The 18,752-nt window shown below is 46.9% G+C and overlaps 1 protein-coding gene across 5 annotated transcripts in view; it reads left to right on the top strand.

Moving 5' to 3' along the window:
* B4GALT5 (beta-1,4-galactosyltransferase 5) overlaps positions 1-13,029 on the top strand; it is an 89,770-nt gene extending 76,741 nt beyond the window's left edge. For all 5 annotated transcript variants that reach the window (XM_073580507.1, XM_073580509.1, XM_073580505.1 and 2 more), the window contains 2 exons: positions 100-201; positions 10,818-13,029. In XM_073580507.1, the coding sequence (XP_073436608.1) occupies positions 100-201; positions 10,818-10,965 (250 nt within the window). In that variant the 3' untranslated portion in view covers positions 10,966-13,029. The remainder of the gene's footprint in view (positions 1-99; positions 202-10,817) is intronic.
* Positions 13,030-18,752: the final 5,723 nt, after the last annotated feature.

The raw sequence follows: 18,752 nt of genomic DNA on the forward strand, positions 1-18,752 counted from the left end.
ATTTAAAGTTCAGACCGCGATGTTCCCTGATCTGAACGTCAGCCTCATAGGCATAATAGTGTTGTATTACTAATGGATGCCCTAATCATCTATCCGCAGGGTGCAGAATGCAGGGTACACAGTGTCACGGCCAGAAGGAGATATTGGGAAATACAAGTCCATCCCCCACCACCACCGAGGTGAAGTCCAGTTTCTTGGTCGGTAAGTGCTCTAAGTGTTGTTTAACTTTAGTGACAAGTAGATATTTGCTGACTTTATTTAGAACTTATTGCCAGTCCCTCCCTGGCCATGTGTGGGGGTGCCCCTTAATAGGGTATTAACTCTGGTCACCGTTAGATTATATATGGGCCAATAATCAGCCCAAAAGAACATTCGTAAGAAGGCTCATACCTGATCATTGGCCATTGGTGTGAACTCGGCAGAGATAAGCTGGTATCTGGCTAAACAAATCTATTCTGTGACCTAAAATCATCATTGTCGGTAGTACATCTCATGTAATCAGTAAATACTTTCTCTATCGCTTCATTGGGGGACACAGGAAACCATGGGTGTATGCTGCTGCCACTAGGAGACTGACACTATGCACAAAAAAATTAGCTCCTCCTCAGCAGTGTACACCCCACCGACTGGCATTAGGGTAATCAGTTTATCTTAGTAGGAGGTGGACACGGGTCTTTTACTAGACCCATATCTACCTCGGTTTTCGTCGTTTTCCAGTAACGTCTCCCTTTTTTATTTTTTAGATGGATCTTCTCCTTTACCTGTAGAGGGATACAGTGTGAACAGTCACACTGTACTCCCACGTAGAGCCTATGAGTACGGCTTCATACGTCTATCAAGCAGGACCCCAATCCTTAATACATGAAGAGTGTTTAGGTGACTTCTATGGTCCTGGCCTCTGTCTCCTACCCACACGCCCACCCGAGCCTGTTGGTTTCAGGAGGCATGGATGTCCCACATTCCCAAGAGGCTCGGACAGCTAATGAAGGTCTCATCTTCAGGATGGATAGGTACATCTCCTTTTCTTTCTCTCCATCAGATCCGGTCCAGAGGTGATAGAGGAGAAGAATAAGATAAAGAAGAAGTTAAAGAAGATGAAGATAATGAAGACAGGATGAAGTTAGAGGAGGGTGGAAGAAGAAGAATAAGGTCTTCCTGCCTCCCCTAAACCTTCTTTTTATTTGAGGGGTATTTAGGTATGGGCAGGGTTTTAGTCCTAAGGCTTTATATTATCAGTATAGACCTTTTTGGTCTATATGGGGCCTGTGCTCCTTTTATTTCCAGCTAGATTGGTGGCGCAGGGTTACCGTTCAGAGATTGCCTTTACCTGTCTCAGCGGCCTCTTTAACTTTAGCGCAGCCTAGTCTCGGCGGTTAGCTCTGCCCCTTCTCTTGGCATCTTCAGGTGGGTTTTTCTCCCGCCCGTCGCTGGCACGCCTCCTCTTCCTGTTTTCGGCGGTTAGCTTCTCCGTCTCCTCCCGATATCATCGTGCGGGCTTTTTCTCTCGCCCATTGCTGTCACGCCCCCTCCTTTCAGTTCCAGCCATTAGCTCCGCCCCCTTACAGCCTCATCGAGCTTTTCTGCACACGCCCCCTCCTCTCAGTGGCACGGAATCTGCACACGCTTTCTCAGACCCTCCTCTTCCTCCCTGCGGTTGCCATTTGCCGGCATCTGGACCTGAAAGGTGGCTTCTCTCTGCAGGGAAATCTGCAGCTTCTCCTGCAATCGCCCTGCAGCCCTTCTTTCCTCCTGGAGCTCCTCTACAGCCTGGATGCAGACTTCAGGACCTGCATCTTCCTGCGATTAAGCTTTGTTCTGCAGACTGACACTCTCCTCAGCATATATCTATCTGTCCCCTAACCTTCTGGAATTAGTTAGTGGGTCTGATTTCTATCATTCATAATCCTAAGGGAGAGCGCTCTTGCCAGCATTCTTCTTCCTCCTCCTCCTTTGCTCTTGTCAGTCACTTTGTTTGCTCTTCATGTAAATGCAAACTCCCTTCAGGTCACTTCTCTTCCCTCTGTCAGGACTGCAGCAACTCCCCCGCACCTGCTAACTAGGAGTCTCCTACTGCCCCAGGAGAGTGCCCCTATCCTAGTGTGGGCTACATTTCTGTCACAATCTGTGGTAGACCTCATAAAGGTGTCGCAGACCCTGCTGTCCTCTCCTCCGCCTTTGCCAGCGGAAGACTCGCCGGCTGTGCCTATCAACATGCGCAGTAAGAGATCTAGGCAGGAGCATCCTCCCCCTGGCCTCTCCCAGCAGATAGCTTCTTCTTGATCCTCCTCTCCTGATTCACCAAAGCAGTTTCAGATGTACTGTCCGAGGATGACTCACACCTGGATTCTGACCAGGCCTCTAATATGAGAGACATGGTTCAGAGCCTCATTGTGGTGGCCAGCCAGACTTTTAACATTAAGGATACCGCTACGGTACCCGCAGAACAGGCGGTTTTGTTTAGACAGTCGAGACCAGCTCCTAAGGTCTTTGCTACTCATAGGGAATTTGAGGAGGTACTTTCCAGGGAACAGGAAAATCCGACCAGACGCTTCTAAAGAGGGAAGCGCCTCGGCATCCTATATCCCTTAGCCTCTGAGCTCACTGCCAACTGGACTGCTTCTTTGACTGTGGACACTCCAGTTTCCGCCAACATGGTCCATCCCTCAAGGACACCAATGACAGGCTCATAGAGTCCTTTGCAAAGTCAGTGTCAAGAACACAGCACTGCACTTGCTCACTGAGCCAGTGCGCTTGTCCTGAGTAAGACAAACTGTGCTCAGAGATACCTGTGGAGCGAGGTAGCAGCGATGAAGATAAGTGCTTCAGACCAACAGGACCTGAAGCACATGACTGCTGGGTGTGTGGCCTAAGCTCCAGAGAGCTAGGAGCTGAAGGAAAACTCCTAGAAGGGTAACTGTGGGACGTTACCTACCAAGGGGCATAGACAGAAACATAAACCAGATCAGGCCGGGATCACAGCATGAGAGAGCACGACAATACCAAAGGACTAGACAGAACGGATAGTCAGGACGTAACCAAGGAGTCAGAAACCAGAAAGACAGATACACAGTACAGAATCAACAGGAAAACTTAAAGCGGGGGACAGAACCGGGTCGGAACCATAGAAGCAAGCTAGAAGACAGGCACAGGCTCACAGGGGTCACCACACTCGGCCAAAGGCAAAAGTATAACTGACTGTGATTGGTGCTTCCCAGGACTATAAGAAGCTCTCCCCGAACCAAAGAGAGGCCACAATAATTAACCCCAGGTGTGCAGATCAGAGCCTGCACTGTGATCAAGACATTAACCCTTGGCGTGCAGGTCTAAACCTGCACTGGGATCATGACAGTCAGCCTTTGAAGCGGCTGCTTGTACATTGTGCCCTGCCTTTGCCACCACCTGGGTGTCAAAGTCTAAAGCCACATGGGCTAAGCAGTTCAGTCAGGGCATTCTTTCCAGAGTGCGACCGGAGGAATTGGCCGACCTCACGGACCAGATTTCTCATGCAGGGAAGTACATGGTATCTACCTCCCTGGATGCTGCTTCATGTGCTGCTCAAGTGTCCAGCAATATAGTGGCCATCTGACAGACCATTTGGCTTTGGCAGGCGGACTTATCGTCAAAAAGACCCTTACCAACTTGCCTTAACATTGTTCCCATCTATTTGGCTCCAAGCTGGACCAAATTATTAAGGAGGCCACCGGAGGGATGATCTCTCTCGTTCGCTCAGGCCAAACTTCGCCATCCTCCTTTGAAGCGCAAGTTTCAGTCCTTTCGGCCCTTACGCTGTTTCTCTTCAATGGAAGATTTCTCCCGCCAAGAGAGGCCACAAGCTTGCCAGGAGAGGAAAAGGGCTTCTTTTAAACCCACACCCTCCCAGCATCTCCGTAATGCGAAGGGTAGATCAACCAGGACCAGACCTGGCAGATTTTCCTCTGCATGACTCATCTCCAGATCCCAGGGTATCGCCCAGGCTTGGCGACTGCCTCTGTTTTTTTATGAATGTCTGGCTCACCTCGGTGGAGAACACATGGGTTAGGGAGGTTGTACAGTCATATGTAAAAGTTTGGGCACCCCTTTTAATGTTAACCTTTTTTCTTTATAACAATTTTGGTTTTTGCAACAGCTATTTCAGTTTCATATATCTAATAACTGATGGACTCAGTTATATTTCTGGATTCAAATGAGGTTTATTGTACTAACAGAAAATGTGCAATCTGCATTTAAACAAAATTTGACCGGTGCAAAAGTATGGGCACCTCAACATAAAAGTGACATTAATATTTCGTAGATCCTCCTTTTGCAACAATAACAGCCTCTAGTCGCTTCCTGTAGCTATTAATGAGTTCCTGGATCCTGGATGAAGGTACAGTATTTGTGACCATTCCTGTTTACAAAACAATTCCAGTTCAGTTAAGTTTGATGGTCGCCGAGCATGGACAGCCCGCTTCAAATCATCCCACAGATGTTCAATGATATTCAGGTCTGGGGACTGGGATGGCCAATCCAGAACATTGTAATTGTTCCTCTGCATGAATGCCTGAGTAGATTTAGAGCGGTGTTTTGGATCATTGTCTTGCTGAAATATCCATCCCCTGCGTAACATCAACTTCGTCACTGATTCTTGCACATTATTGTCTAGAATCTGCTGATACTGAGTTGAATCCATGCGACCCTCAACTTTAACAAGATTCCCGATGCCGGCATTGGCCACACAGCCCCAAAGCATGATGGAACCTCCACCAAATTTTACTGTGGGTAGCAAGTGTTTTTCTTGGAATGCTGTGTTTTTTAGCCTCCATGCATAACGCCTTTTTGTATGACCAAACAACTCAATCTTTGTTTCATCAGTCCACAGGACCTTCTTCCAAAATGTAACTGGCTTGTCCAAATGTGCTTTTGCATACCTCAGGCGACTCTGTTTGTGGCGTGCTTGCAGAAAGAGCTTCTTTCGCATCACTCTCCCATACAGCTTCTCCTTGTGCAAAGTGCGCTGTATTGTTGACCGATGCACAGTGACACCATCTGCAGCAAGATGATGCTGCAGGTCTTTGGAGGTGGTCTGTGGATTGTCCTTGACTGTTCTCACCATTCTTCTTCTCTGCCTTTCTGATATTTTTCTTGGCCTGCCACTTCTGGGCTTAACAAGAACTGTACCTGTGTTCTTTCATTTCCTTACTATGTTCCTCACAGTGGAAACTGACAGGTTAAATCTCTGAGACAACTTTTTGTATCCTTCCCCTGAAAAGCTATGTTGAATAATCTTTGTTTTCAGATCATTTGAGAGTTGTTTTGAGGAGCCCATGATGCCACTCTTCATAGGAGAATCAAATAGGAGAACTACTTGCAAGCGGCCACCTTAAATACCTTTCCTCATGATTTGATACACCTGGCTGTGAAGTTCAAAGCTCAATGAGGTTACAAAACCAATTTAGTGCTTCAGGAAGTCAGTAAAACGTAGTTAGGAGTGTTCAAATCAAGAAAATGATAAGGGTGCCCATACTTTTGCACCGGTCAAATTTTGTTTAAATGCAGATTGCACATTTTCTGTTAGTACAATAAACCTCATTTGAATACAGAAATATAACTGAGTCCATCAGTTATTAGATATATGAAACTGAAATAGCTGTTGCAAAAAACAAAATTGTTATAAAGAAAAAAGGTTAACATTAATAGGGGTGCCCAAACTTTAACATATGACTGTACCTTCAGGATACAATATAGAATTTGTTTTGCGGCCTTGAGATAGATTCTTCGAATCCCGTCCTCCAAGAGATTCTTCTCTGGTTCTTCACGTCCATTGCCTCCCTTCTCAGTTTAGGAATCATCATTCCCGTCCCAACCTAGGAACATTTCACAGGGTTTTATTTCGAACCTATTTGTCTTGCCGAAGAAGGACAGCACAGTCTGACCCATCCTCGATCTAAAATTACTGGACAAAAGGGTGTGTCTGTGACATTTCAGAATGGAGTCCCTTGCATTAGTAATTGCTTCCATGGAGTCGCAGGAGCTCCTGTGCTCCTTAGTTATCCAAGATGCCTATCTCCGTGCCCCTATTTTCTCAGGGCATTAGAAATTCCTGCGTTTTGTGGTGAGGCCGGACCATTTTCAGTTTGTCTTCACAAAGCTCATGGCAGCAGTAAAGGCCATTCTATACAGATCAGAGGTGTAGTGCTCATCCCGTACCTCGATAACATTATCATCAAGGCTCTGTCCTTTAACCAGGCCCAGGAAAGTCTGTCCATCGTTCTCGAAACCCTGTCTCGACTCGGCAGGCTAATCAACAGGGAAAAGTCTTGCCTTGTCCCGACTCAGCGCCTCATTTTTCTAAGCATGCTGTTCAACACCCGTCAGACAAGGGTTTCCCATCCCAAGGAGAAGAGGGCAACCCTCCAGCAGGGGGTTGGTTCTCTGCAGGGTCCTGGGCCTCCATCTTTCCGCTTGGCCATGGCGATCCTGGGAATGATGGTGACAGCGTTGCAAGCAATTCCTTTTGCGTAATTCCACTCCAGACTGCTTCAGCAGGCCATCCTATCACAGTGGAACAAGTCTATTCTCTCTCTGGGCCATCTGGTTTGGATCTCCTTCTTAGTCAAGAAGTCTCACAGGTGCTGGCTGCCATCCCCGTAGCACAGTGGCTCAGTGGATAGAGTCCTGGGTTCGAATCCCACCAAGGACAACATCTGAAAGGAGTTTGTATGTTCTCCCCCGTGTTTGCGTGGGTTTCCTCCGGGTACTCCGGTTTCCTCCCACATTCCAAAGACATACTGATAGGGAATTTAGATTCTGAGCCCTATCGGGGATAGTGGTGATAAAGTGTGCAAACTGTAAAGCTCTGCGCAATATGTTAGCGCTATATAAAAATAAAGATTATTATAAATAAATATTATTATCTTCCAGGGTCAGACTTTTCTTCCAGTTTACTGGTAGGTGGTGACAATGGATGCCAGCCTTATCGGCTTTGGTGCTGTCTTTCGCAACCTGACTGTCCTGGGATGTTGGTCCGCAGAGGAATCTTCCCTGCCGATCAACATTCTCGAGATAAGGGCCATTCTTCTGTCCCTTTGCCACTGGGAGAGGCTTCTCAGGGGCCTGGTAATTGGAGTTCAGACAGACTCTGCCAAGACTGTGGCATATGTCAATCACCAGGGTGGAAGGGAGAAACTTTGAGTCCTTTGGCAATGGCCAAGGTGTCCAATATTCTACTCTGGGCATAGGTGAGGGTACCAGTGATATCTGCAGTGCATATCCCCAGCATGGGCAACTGGGCCACCGACTTTCTCAGCCGGGAGGGTCTTGCGGTGGGAGAGTGGTCTCTACATCAGGAAGTCTTCCATCAGATTTGCCTTTGATGGGGCACTCTGGATGTAGACCTCATGGCATCCTGGCTGGACAGAAAGGTTTCACAGTTCGTTTCCAGGTCTTGCAATCATCTCGCAATGGGAGCCAACGCTCTGGCGATATTCTGGGCACGGTTTGCCCTTCCCTATCTGTTACCTCCCTCCCCCTCCTTCCCAGGCTGTTGAAAAAGAACAAGGCGGAGGAAGTGGTGCCGGTCATTTTAATAGCACTGGATTGGCACAGGAGGTCTTAGTTCGCAGAGGTCGTCAATCTTTTCCTGGACGCAACCTTGAGGCTCGATCTTTCAAAAGAATTATCGCTCACTCGATTTAACGGCGTGACTGTTGAAACGCAGTTCTAAAAGCGTCCGGGTTTTCAAATCAGGGTTAGAAAGCTGTCGTCGTCTCGGGTCTATTATTTGACCTGGAAAGCCTATTTCCGCTGTTGTGAGTCTAATTATATGGCGCCTATGTCCTTTGCTCTCTCTTTTCTGGCGTTTCCTCAGGCGAGACTTGACGTTGGCCTTGCTCTTAGTTCACTAAAGGGCCAGGTGTCAGCGCTTTTCATCCTTTTTTAGAAGAACTTATCCTCCCATTCTCAGGTCAGAACTTTTCTCCAGGGGGTAGCCCACACTGCACCCCTGTACTGGTCACCTGTGGACCCCTGGGACCTTAGTTTAGTCCTGGATGCCCTTAGGATTTCTCCCTTTTGAACCACTTCGAGATGTCTCTGTCCTGTCTTGGAAGGTGGTGTTTCTCGTGGCCATCACCTCCATTATTCGCGTCTCGGAGTTGTCAGCTCTTTCCTGTCATTCCCCTTTCCTGGTTCTCCACCAGGACAAGGTGGTTTTGCGGCCTTTACCTTCTTTCCTTCCCAACATGGTGTCTGCCTTTCACCTGAATAAGTACTGTATATTGTCTTCTTTTCATTTTGCCCGACTTCGAACCATCCTCTGGAGCGTTCCCTGAACAGAAGAGACCTGGTCAGGGCGATACAGGTCTATCTGGCATGACCGCCCCCTTTCTGAAGACAGACTCTTTCTTTTTCACTTCTGAGGGTGTTCATAGAGGCCTTCCAGCCTCCAAGGCTACGATTGCTCGCTGGATCTGGACAGCAATTTTGGAGGCATACCGGATCATGAACAGAGGGCCTCCTGCAAAGTGGCAAGCTGGTCCTCCATCCACACGTTCGCCAAATTTTACAGGGTCCATACATACGCTTCGGCGGATGCCAGCGTTGGTAGAAGGATTTTGCTGCAGTTGGCAGTGGTTAGTTCTCTGACCTGAATGGAGTATCTGCTGTTCTCTTCCTAGGGACTGCTTTGGGACGTCCTACGGTTTGCTGTATCTACCAATGAATCGATAGAGAAAACAGGATTTTTGTTTATTCACCATAAAATCTGTTTCTCGGAGCCTTTATTGGGGAACACAGCACCCTCCTAAGTTTAACATCTCTACTGTATTATATTGTTATGGTTTGAGTGTGTGTTTGCTTCTCTTTTACTTGTTGCTTCTCCTACTGCTTTCTCACTAATTGATTAACCTGGTGCCGGTGGGGTGTACACTGCTGAGGAGGAGCTAATTTTTTGTGTGCATAGTGTCAGCCCCTAGTGGCAGCAGCATACACAGCAGCATGCACCCATGGTTTCCTGTGTCCCCCAATGAAGGCTCAGAGAAACAGATTTTATGGTGAGTAACCAAAAATCCTTTTTTTCTACATAAAGATTATGTGCCCCCACATTACACCTATCAGAGCTTTTATGACCTCCCATTTTAAATTCACAGACATTAATATAGCGTTGGTTTCCCTGTCTTCCCTGTCTTCTCTGCAAGAGTTTGGAGGTGTCTGTGGGAGTTTTTTCCCATTCATCCAGGAGAGCATTTGTGAGGTCAGAGACTAATGTTGGAGGAAACGGATGGACTCGCAATCTCCATTCAAGTTCTTCCTCACCAAACTCTACCAACCGTGCCTTTATTAACCTTGTTTTGTGCACTGGGGCAGATACATGGGGAACAGAAAAGATTCCTTTCCCAAACTGTATTAACACAGCTGGAAGCTACAATTCTCCATAATGTCTTGAATGTTGATGCATTAAGATTTCCCATTCCTGGAACTAAGAGAACTAGTACAACACCTGAAAATCACCCCCATAGCATTATACCTTTTCCTTCAAATTTTACAACTGGCACAATGCAGTCAGGCAGGTAATATTCTCCTGGTTTGCACCAACCCAAACCCGTCCATCAGATGCCAGATAGATAATGTGTGATTCACCACTGCAGAGAACACGTTTACACTATTCCAAAGTCCAGTGGTGGCGGCTTTAAAACTAAAACAAACAACTCTCGGCATTTTGATTGGTGATGTAAGGCTTCATGCAGCTGCTCGGCTATGAAGCTCTTGGCGAGGCAAGGTTTTTGTACTGATGTTAATACCAGAGGAGGTTTGGACTCTGCAGTTAGGGACTTAGCAGAGCGCTGGTCACTTTTCTGCCCTCTGCTCCTCAGCACTCGGTGACCCTGCTGTGTAACGTTATGTGGTCTCCACCTCATGGCTGAGCTGTTACGGTTCTTTCCATTTCTCAATAATATCACTCACAGGTGATGGGGGAATATTTAGAAGGAAGAAATGTCATGAACTAACTTGTTACACAAGTAGCTCCTATTACGACCACGCTGGTATCAGGGAGCTCAGTACCACCGGTAGTTCTGTCACATGTTAGTAAAGGCAGACGGCATAGCGTGGACCAGATGTTGTACACTAAGGACGAGGTCCTGGATGTTATACACTGAGGGTCATGGGTCTGAATGAAGAGTCTGAATCCAATAATTAAGATGTGTGTCCCAATACTTTTCTCCATATAGTGTATTTTTTCTAAAAGTAAGTAACATATCAACTATCATCGCCATACAGGTTGCATTGACCCTTTAAACGAGTGTAGATTGTCAATGTAAGGTCAATCATCTCCCATTTTAACAGATCTTTTGCTTGGCAAGGAAATTTAACTGTCTTCTACAGGTTTCAGACACAAAATACACATTAGAGTCGGATTTGCCAAAAATTTTCAACCAATAATTTTGCTCTCATGGAAGGTAAGCCCTTAATAGGCTTAGTCATTCTTTCCAATAGTAAACACATACACACCGAGTGAGGTGAGTGTGCATTTGCATGGTTAGGTTGGGAATAATGCTGTCGGCTAAAATTCATTATCTAACACCGCAGTTTTTACAATACAAATTCTGTAATTTTATATATTCAACAGTTAAAAATTAACATCTTTGTTGAAAGTTAAAGAGTGGTGCACACAATCCCACTCTGTGCCTTCCATGCAAAATGAATTTATTGTCTTACACTTTAGACTGTTCCTCTACAAACTTATAAGCACCAGGCAACATATACAATAGAGACTAAAGTGCAGCTCATGGTTGTGTCCATTGTTTTCGTCTTCCATAACAGTGACACGTGTCTCTTCTCAGGTATGGACTGCTGAGAAGATCCAAAGAACGTCAGAAAATGGATGGCCTCAATAACCTGAACTACTACCCAAATATCATGTATGATGCCCTGTACAAAAACATCACCGTAGATCTGAGCCCTGAGCTGGCCATGGTGAGCGATTACTGAATGTGGCCTAGAAATCAGTGTCTCCTCCATCACTGCAGGCTGTGCCGACATGATGAGGGCGAGTAAAGATCTCCAGTTCACCGGCAATATCAGTATAAAATCCCTGAATATGGACAATCCTCTCATCCCTGCTGTTTACACGGACATCACTCTGCTTTTTTCCCTGTGTCCGGTTACAGTTATCAGTATTAGGGGGTCCACATTCATTTTATGACTTGTGGGGGTGACTAGGACTGAGAAGCAACATCATGATAAACTTTCCCGGATCAATCCTAGCTGATTAATGTCTTCTCATTGATTGGTGCATTTTACTACTGCTGGCTGGCTGAATGGTGACCCCCATGTACTTATATCCCCCCCAGTGCTGTCTGTTATGTAGTGAGATGCTGGTGCTGACCCATGTCCTCCTTTCCATTCATTTGCAATCATGAGGTTTGGCTTCTCCATGAGACTGTCAACCATCAGGGTCTTCATTTGTATCTTACCCAAATTGTGCAATGCCAAATAATTTCCTCACTTATGTTTATTTGTTAACAGGGCTGTGATGTCATCATGCAGGGTATGATGTCATAATTCTTGCTGCCTGTTATAGAGTGAAGGCTCTGAAGAACATCACATACATAGTGTAAGCTTCCGTTGAGCCCTCTGCATGACAATATGGCCGGACAGGACCCCCTTACTTGTATTAGAAGTACATGTCCTGTGTCATAGTTGTGAAGCACTGATGTCTGGGTAATATAAGATGAATTAATGTGCTGTGCTGTTAGGTTATTACTGGATGTATTTTATTATTTTTTTCTGGGTAAATGATCCTCCTGACAGGAGCGGGACGACCCCATCTTCACTAGCCAAAATTAAGGGAACGGCTTCCGCCCTTAACCCGGCTGGGATGATTGTATGCTTAGGTATTCGGTTTAATGATAATTCTGTGACAATACTGCAGGAAAAGAATATATATGGTATATGGTATAGGTATATGCAGATAATTTGGGTAGATGCGGGAACCTCAGAATGTTGGGGCGAACACAGGGATCTTCAGGATATTAGAGGTGAAGGCATTTCTCAGCTGGAAAGTAGGGAGTTACTGCTGGACCTAGTAGTTCATTGGGAATAGACACAGTCATTATGGGGTGGAAACATGGATTAGGAGGATATCGGGGTGAAAGCAATTTTAATTTGCCAGTGAATGCTGAGATTAACAGGTCAATGGGGGTGCAAGCAGTGTTTATCAGGACATTGGGGGGAGACACAGAGGAGAGCAGCACATAAAGGGTGATCGAAGGGGTCAGCAGAACTTCAAGGTGAACGTAGGGATCATCAGGATTGTGGGGGAAACTTGGAGACTAACAGTACATAGAGGTTGGATCTAGAGATCAGCAGGACATAAGTGGCTCATGCAGGGATCAGCAGGACTTAAGTGGCTGATGCAGGGATCAGCAGGACATTTGAGGTAGATGCAGGGATCAGCAGGACATTTCGGGTAGATGCAGGGATCAGCAGGACATTTCGGGTAGATGCAGGGATCAGCAGGACATTTGAGGTAGATGCAGGGATCAGCAGGACATTTCGGGTAGATGCAGGGATCAGCAGGGCATGAGTGGGGACCCAGCTCCAGGTAAACACAGAGATTAGCAGGATATTGGATGTAGTAGAATTTAGGTGATTCATTTTCTGCAGTGCCCTGGGATCATGAGCTTTGTTTTGCTGTGACTCTTTCGGAGTGACTTCGACCGTTGATTCATCTACATTTTCTGGTGCTTATGACTGTGCAATGTGTAAAATACGAGATAATGGAAGATTCTGCGGTGTCTACATTACACAATATCATCACAGACCAATGAAGGGGAACATGCAGTTAGTCTCCAGGTTCATGGAGAGACACTGATGCTTGAACAAGCCATAAATGATCTTCTAGGCATTTGGGGTCATCTCCTGTGTGACATATTTATATTGTGCCCCAACCATTTGCATTTAAAGACAAATGTTGGGGAGGACTTGCACTGAAATGTAAAATGTTGTAATTTATGAATTTGTTTTCCAGTAAAATTCTTATTGACAAAATCATTTATGTTAAGATGTGTACTTTCTTTATTGTAACCTCAAGATGGGTCCACAGTGCCCCCCAAAAAAGAGGCTAGTATACAGTGAACTCATGGGATGCCACCGCTGCTCCATACTTTGTACGATTGGGTTCTCAGCCTTGTAGCTGCAGATATTTATATGGGCGGCTTCCCTGCTTTATAGCCGCTGGTATTCTCTTTATATATGCTGTATCTAAGGTGTGAAGGACATTAACCCAAGTCGAAACTCCAAACAAGTCCAAAGTTTGAAGTATTTTTATTCAGTTTCCAGACTCTATGCTCATTGAGCAGCCTTATCTTAACGACATGTGATCACTCCATCTGAGAGATAAACATCCAGTCTGTAAATGTCAGCCATTATATGTTACATACAGAGCGAGCTATCACAGCTACAGGAATGTGGAAAGTGCTGTGCCCTTGAATTACAGGTTATCAGATGATCAGATAATACATGCAGTGTAGTAGTGAAGAGGAATTTCCCCATGGTGGGACGATTAAAGGATTATCTTATCTTAAGAGGAAGGCAAGGTATGCTTGCCTTGTCTTCTGCAGCCCCCTCACTTGTCCACTGTTTCTTCCCTGCAGAGTAACAATGCTTACAAAAATAGAAGTGTTAGTGTATTTTTATCAATCAACAAAAAGCAAAGTGAATGAACAAAAGAAACATCGTAATCAAATCAATATTTGGTGTGTCCGGCCTTTGCCTTCATCACTTCTTCTAAGTACACATGGCCAAAGAACTCGGTAGGGAGATTATTCCCAACATCTTGGGAACTAACCACAGATCTTCTGTGGGTGTTGCTTGTCCAAATCCTTCATGTAACCCCAGATAATTGATAATTTGACATCAACACAAACTATTAAGAGTCAAATACTAGTACACAACAGAAACATAGAATAGTGCAGTAATAAGACAAGCGATGTGAAGCAGAATTATCAGAATGAGGTGGCAAAAAACAGTTGTGGAAGTATATATTGGAACAGTTCATAGATGAGGAGTGTGAATGATCTATTGTCCACCGATTGAAGTCCAGTCTAGAGTTTTGATGCCCCCAAATGGTCAGAAGAGCACATTCCTTTAAAGGGTTGTCCGACCTTAGGCTATAAGGCTGCAGCCACTCTATTTGACTACAGACTTGTGAACCCACAGTGCACGCTGTAGGATTTTCAGTCTCCTTACCCACTGAGTTAGATCCTACTTGGAAATCCTAATGTGCTCACGACATAGGGAACAGGCGGCCAACTCAATTCACCTACACACACACACTAAGATGCCCCAACTACAATAACCCCAATAGCACTCCAGTCTAGTGACTGCCCTCGAGCAGTGATGTCAGTCTGGAAAAGGCCAATGCTGGCAGTATTGGACAGGCTCAGAAGCATTGTTGGCTATGTTGGGGGGAAAGAAGACAGGCCTTGGAATTGAAGGACGGGAAGCAGAAACATGCAAAAGGACAACAGGTAAATTTAGTAAGCATTCTTTAGGGAATGTAAAGTTTTAATGTGAAATCACTTTTGTACCTTAACCTTATTGGAAATGTGCATCATATATTTCAAGGGGGCGGCGCTGTGCATGTTTGTAATGAACGTGTCTTCATAGTGGTAAAAAGCTGATGTCAGATGGCACAAACCAAGCATGTGGTGCTGCAAGCCCCCTGAGAATGAGCACAAATCCTGCTCTTTGCCCTTCTTAAACACAGTAAGAGACACGTGGAATTTACATCCATGCAGTATATACTCAATATCAGTGTATAAGAGTCACAATTTGTATACACTATATGTACATGCAGTCACAGCTTCACCCAAATTACTGCTCTCCGGGCCAGTGACCGCTATGAATGTCGAAACACAAGTCTTAATACTGTAAAAAGAAGGTCAGACATGAAAAAGCTCACGAAAGCTCCAAATCTAAGTTCTTCCTACTCCCACCATCAGGCTCCTGAATGCCCCTCCTGGATCTACAAAAACAAGCGACAATACACACCAACTTCATGGAAATGAACCTAGGGCTCCAGACTCCCAACAGTATCCTAAACCTTTTAGTCACCTACCAAGGGGACACAAGGGTTTGATAGATCTCAGTGATGACTACTGTCCATTCCACTGACCAGGAGTAATGTGATCATGAGCAGAAAACTAGTCAATTCTTTTACGACTTTTACAGCTAGAGAGAGAGCTAAGTGATGTAACCACCTTTCAAATAAGTTGTCTCCGTTACACCTAACCAAACCTGTGGAGTGCCTCAAAAACCCTGGATACAGCACCTACACAGGCTGGTAGTGGTATTACACTAAATGTTAGTACAGAGAAACTTGTCGCCCCCGATGGCCTTTGCTCCCTACAGTAATGAATATAGTTGGAATGTTGGTGACATATGTGATGAAGGAGCAGCCGCCATCTTAGATATGGGGCCACATGTCTGAGCTTGGCATCCATTTTGGTCTAAGTTCAGGAATTACAGGCAGTTAAAGCCTTCTATACACCCAGGTGCTGTGTACTTTGTAAATACAAGCAGGATTTAGTGTTCCAATGCTAAATAGCCAGGGCCATTGGTGTGATAATGAGGATAGGCCCAAAACAGAGCTTCAAAGCTCAGGTACGGAGCCGTGCCAGCAGGGGGCTGGAAAAAAGCCTAGGGCTTAAATTAGAATGTACCTGCTAGCAGATGCAGGAATATACGTCCTTTGTGTGTCTCAGACGCTTTGGCTCCATCCTAGGAGCATGGATTATTAGCCCACCCTCTGACACAGGGGGAGGAACCTAGCATGTTTAAGGACTAGCAGGCCCTGGCGGACATTCATTCCTTCAAAAGGAAGATCCAGACGATGACGATCTAAGAAGGACCTGGGGACAGACCTGCCGAGGGGAGCAGCGGCCCATGCTTTGGGGGTCTGTCCGGCAACTAAGATTCTTGTACCTGTGGACTGCAGAGCTCCCCAGCACCCACATGACCCTACAATCTGGTAAATTGACCTCCAGCTTAATATCTTAAGTCTTGTACCCTTATTGTTATATATTTTCTCTGACTGCAAATTTACTGTATATTTCTGTAATTATCTAGTGCGCTCTTAAGGCAATTAAACTATAAACTTAATCTTGGGCTGATGCTTTTACTCTGATCACGAATGTTAGAACCCCCAGCGGGTAACAGGACCTCCTCCCCGGCAACCATTTGCTCTAGGAGCAGTCCCCTTACTGACCTGAGAGACAAAGGGGGCGTCGGAGAGCTGTGCCTGTGTAGTTATGTCACGGTGGTGACGTGGGAGGAATGGGTCTGGGTGCGTTCCTCCACAACATATCTGACTACTTCTGTCATTTGTAACTTCCACATTTGCGCATTTTTCTTAAACCACTAGTGTAATGCATAAGTAACAACCCATACAGCAGCCCATCACTTGTCCTGGTCTTGTTTGGGGACCCCTAAAATAGTTTTCTTTCTTTTGCTATAGTTCTGCTGTTGGGTTTTGTCAGTCCCTAGTAAACAATTGCCTTCTTCATGTACCTTTGCTATGTGCTCTAAAGATCTTATGCCCAGGCGGTGTGATTAGAACAGGTGGACATCCAGGCTGACTCCTGTCATGCCCGCTATGTCTGCTATGCTGCAAGATCCCTGGAGCAGTGTGCACGCGCACCTCATGTCTGCTATGCTGCAAGATCCCTGGAGCAGTGTGCACGCGTACCTCATGTCTGCTATGCTGCATGATCCCTGGAGTTGTGTGCCTGCACACCTCATGGCTGCACGCCGTTGCTGTGTGTGCGCCCGTCTCTGCCTGCTGTGGTTGTCTCTGTGGTTCTGCCCCTGATCATGTGACCTTTCCTATGTTCCAGCACTGTCTGACCCAGCTAACCTCTCAGTGTTTCTGGAGCCCCTGATCATGTGACCTTCCCTATGGTCCAGCCCAGTCTGATCTAGCAATGCTCTCTATGATCCTGGTGGGTCTGAACCGGAAGTCCTTCCCTGGTCCTGACCCGGAAGTGCAGGTGCTATGGTGCTATATCAGACCACCCCTTCCTATGGTCAGGGGCCTGAGTATCGTGTTGCTTCCCTGCATGGTTGCTTCGTCTGCTCAGTCGCTCCCTGTATTCTGTGCCCCTGCACTCTGCCCTGTAGTGCTTCTCTGCACACGCTCTGTGCTTGTATTCTGCCTCTTGTCTCATGTCATGTCTTGTGTTGTCTTTTGTGCCATGTTTGTCCTTGTTATTCTTAGACTTGTAGTCCTTCCTGTGTTCTCTGCCTTAGCCTGTTTGCTATGTCTCGCCTTAGCTATTCTTTGACTTGTAGTCCTTCCTCTGTTCTCTGCCTTGCTTGTTTCACCATGTCTGGCCTTTGCTATTCTGAGCCTTGTAGTACTTCCATGTTCTCTGTCTCTGCCTGGTTTTCCTTACTCTACCCTATGGTGCTCTCTTGCACATTCCATGTCGAGTCTCAAGGTTCTGCCTTGACCTGGCTCTGGGCTTCGGCCTACGCTCCGCTGCTAGACTCTGTCCTATCGTGCTCTCTAGCACATTTCATGGCTAGTCTCAAGGTTCTCCCTTGACCCGGCTCTGGGCTTCGGCCTACGCTCCGCTGCTAGCCCATTTCTCTCTCTGACCCCGCTCTGTGCTTCTGCCTACGTTCCGCTCCTTGTTCCGTACCTTGTTTCTTCGTGTGCCCTTTGCATGCGCCTGGCCTTCCTAGCCTCCTGTCTGTGCCTCAGCTGTGCCCGCCCTAGCCATGCCCACCTGCTTATGCCTCAGCCGTGCTCGTCGGCCAGTGACAGCTGTGTCGCCTGTTATGCCTCAGCCGGGTTCGCCTCAGTCTTGCCCGTCTGTCTGTGCCTCAGCCCGACCAGCTAGCCAGTGCCCCAGCCGTATTCTCTGTGCTTCCTTGCACCCACGCTGTCTCTGCACTGTGCTTTGCGTGCTTCTCTAATAGCACGCGCAGGCCCTAGCCTGCTCCTTGGCATTCCTCCCCGTGCTTCTGTAAAAGTACGCGCAGGTCTTGCCATGTACCCTGTCGTGCCCTCTTGCACACACAGGCCCTAGCTTGTACCTTGTCGTGCCCTGTTGCACGCACAGGCCCTAGCCTGAACCCTGGCGTGTCTCTTAGCACGCACCCTGACTTGAACCTGACCCTGGCGTGTCCCTTGGCACGCGCAGGACCTTGCCTTGAACCCTGACCCTGGCGTGTCCCTTGGCACACATAGGACCTTGCCTTGTACCCTGATCCTGGCTTGCCCCTTGGCACGAGCAGGACCTTGCCTTGTACCCTGACCCTGGCGTGTCCCTTGGCACGCGCAGGACCTTGCCTTGGACCTTGAACCCTGGCGTGTCCCTACGCACGCACCATGTCTTGTACTTTGAACTTTGAACCCTGGCATGTCCCCTACACATGCACCGTGTTTTGTTCTTTGAACCTGGCATGTCCCCTACACACGTACCTTGCCTTGCACCTTGCCCTGGACCCTGGTGTGCCCCTAGCACGCACCCTGCCTGGAACTTTGCCTTGGACTTTGGCGTGTTCCCTAACACGCACCATGTCTGGAGATCTGTCGTGCCTCCTTGCCTGAACCCTGGTTTGCCTGCCGGATGCCCGGAACCTGCCGATCGCTGCCAGAGATTGTAAGCCAGACGACTGCGGCCTGATGTCCGGAGCTGATGTCCGCAGCCTGATGCCCTGATCCTGACGATCATTGCCAGCTGTCCGGAGTCCGATGCCATTGAGCC

Source organism: Dendrobates tinctorius, unplaced genomic scaffold (genome assembly GCF_039654945.1).
Source record: "Dendrobates tinctorius isolate UK_male_01 unplaced genomic scaffold, ASM3965494v1 ptg000065l, whole genome shotgun sequence".
Lineage (NCBI taxonomy): Eukaryota > Metazoa > Chordata > Amphibia > Anura > Dendrobatidae > Dendrobates > Dendrobates tinctorius.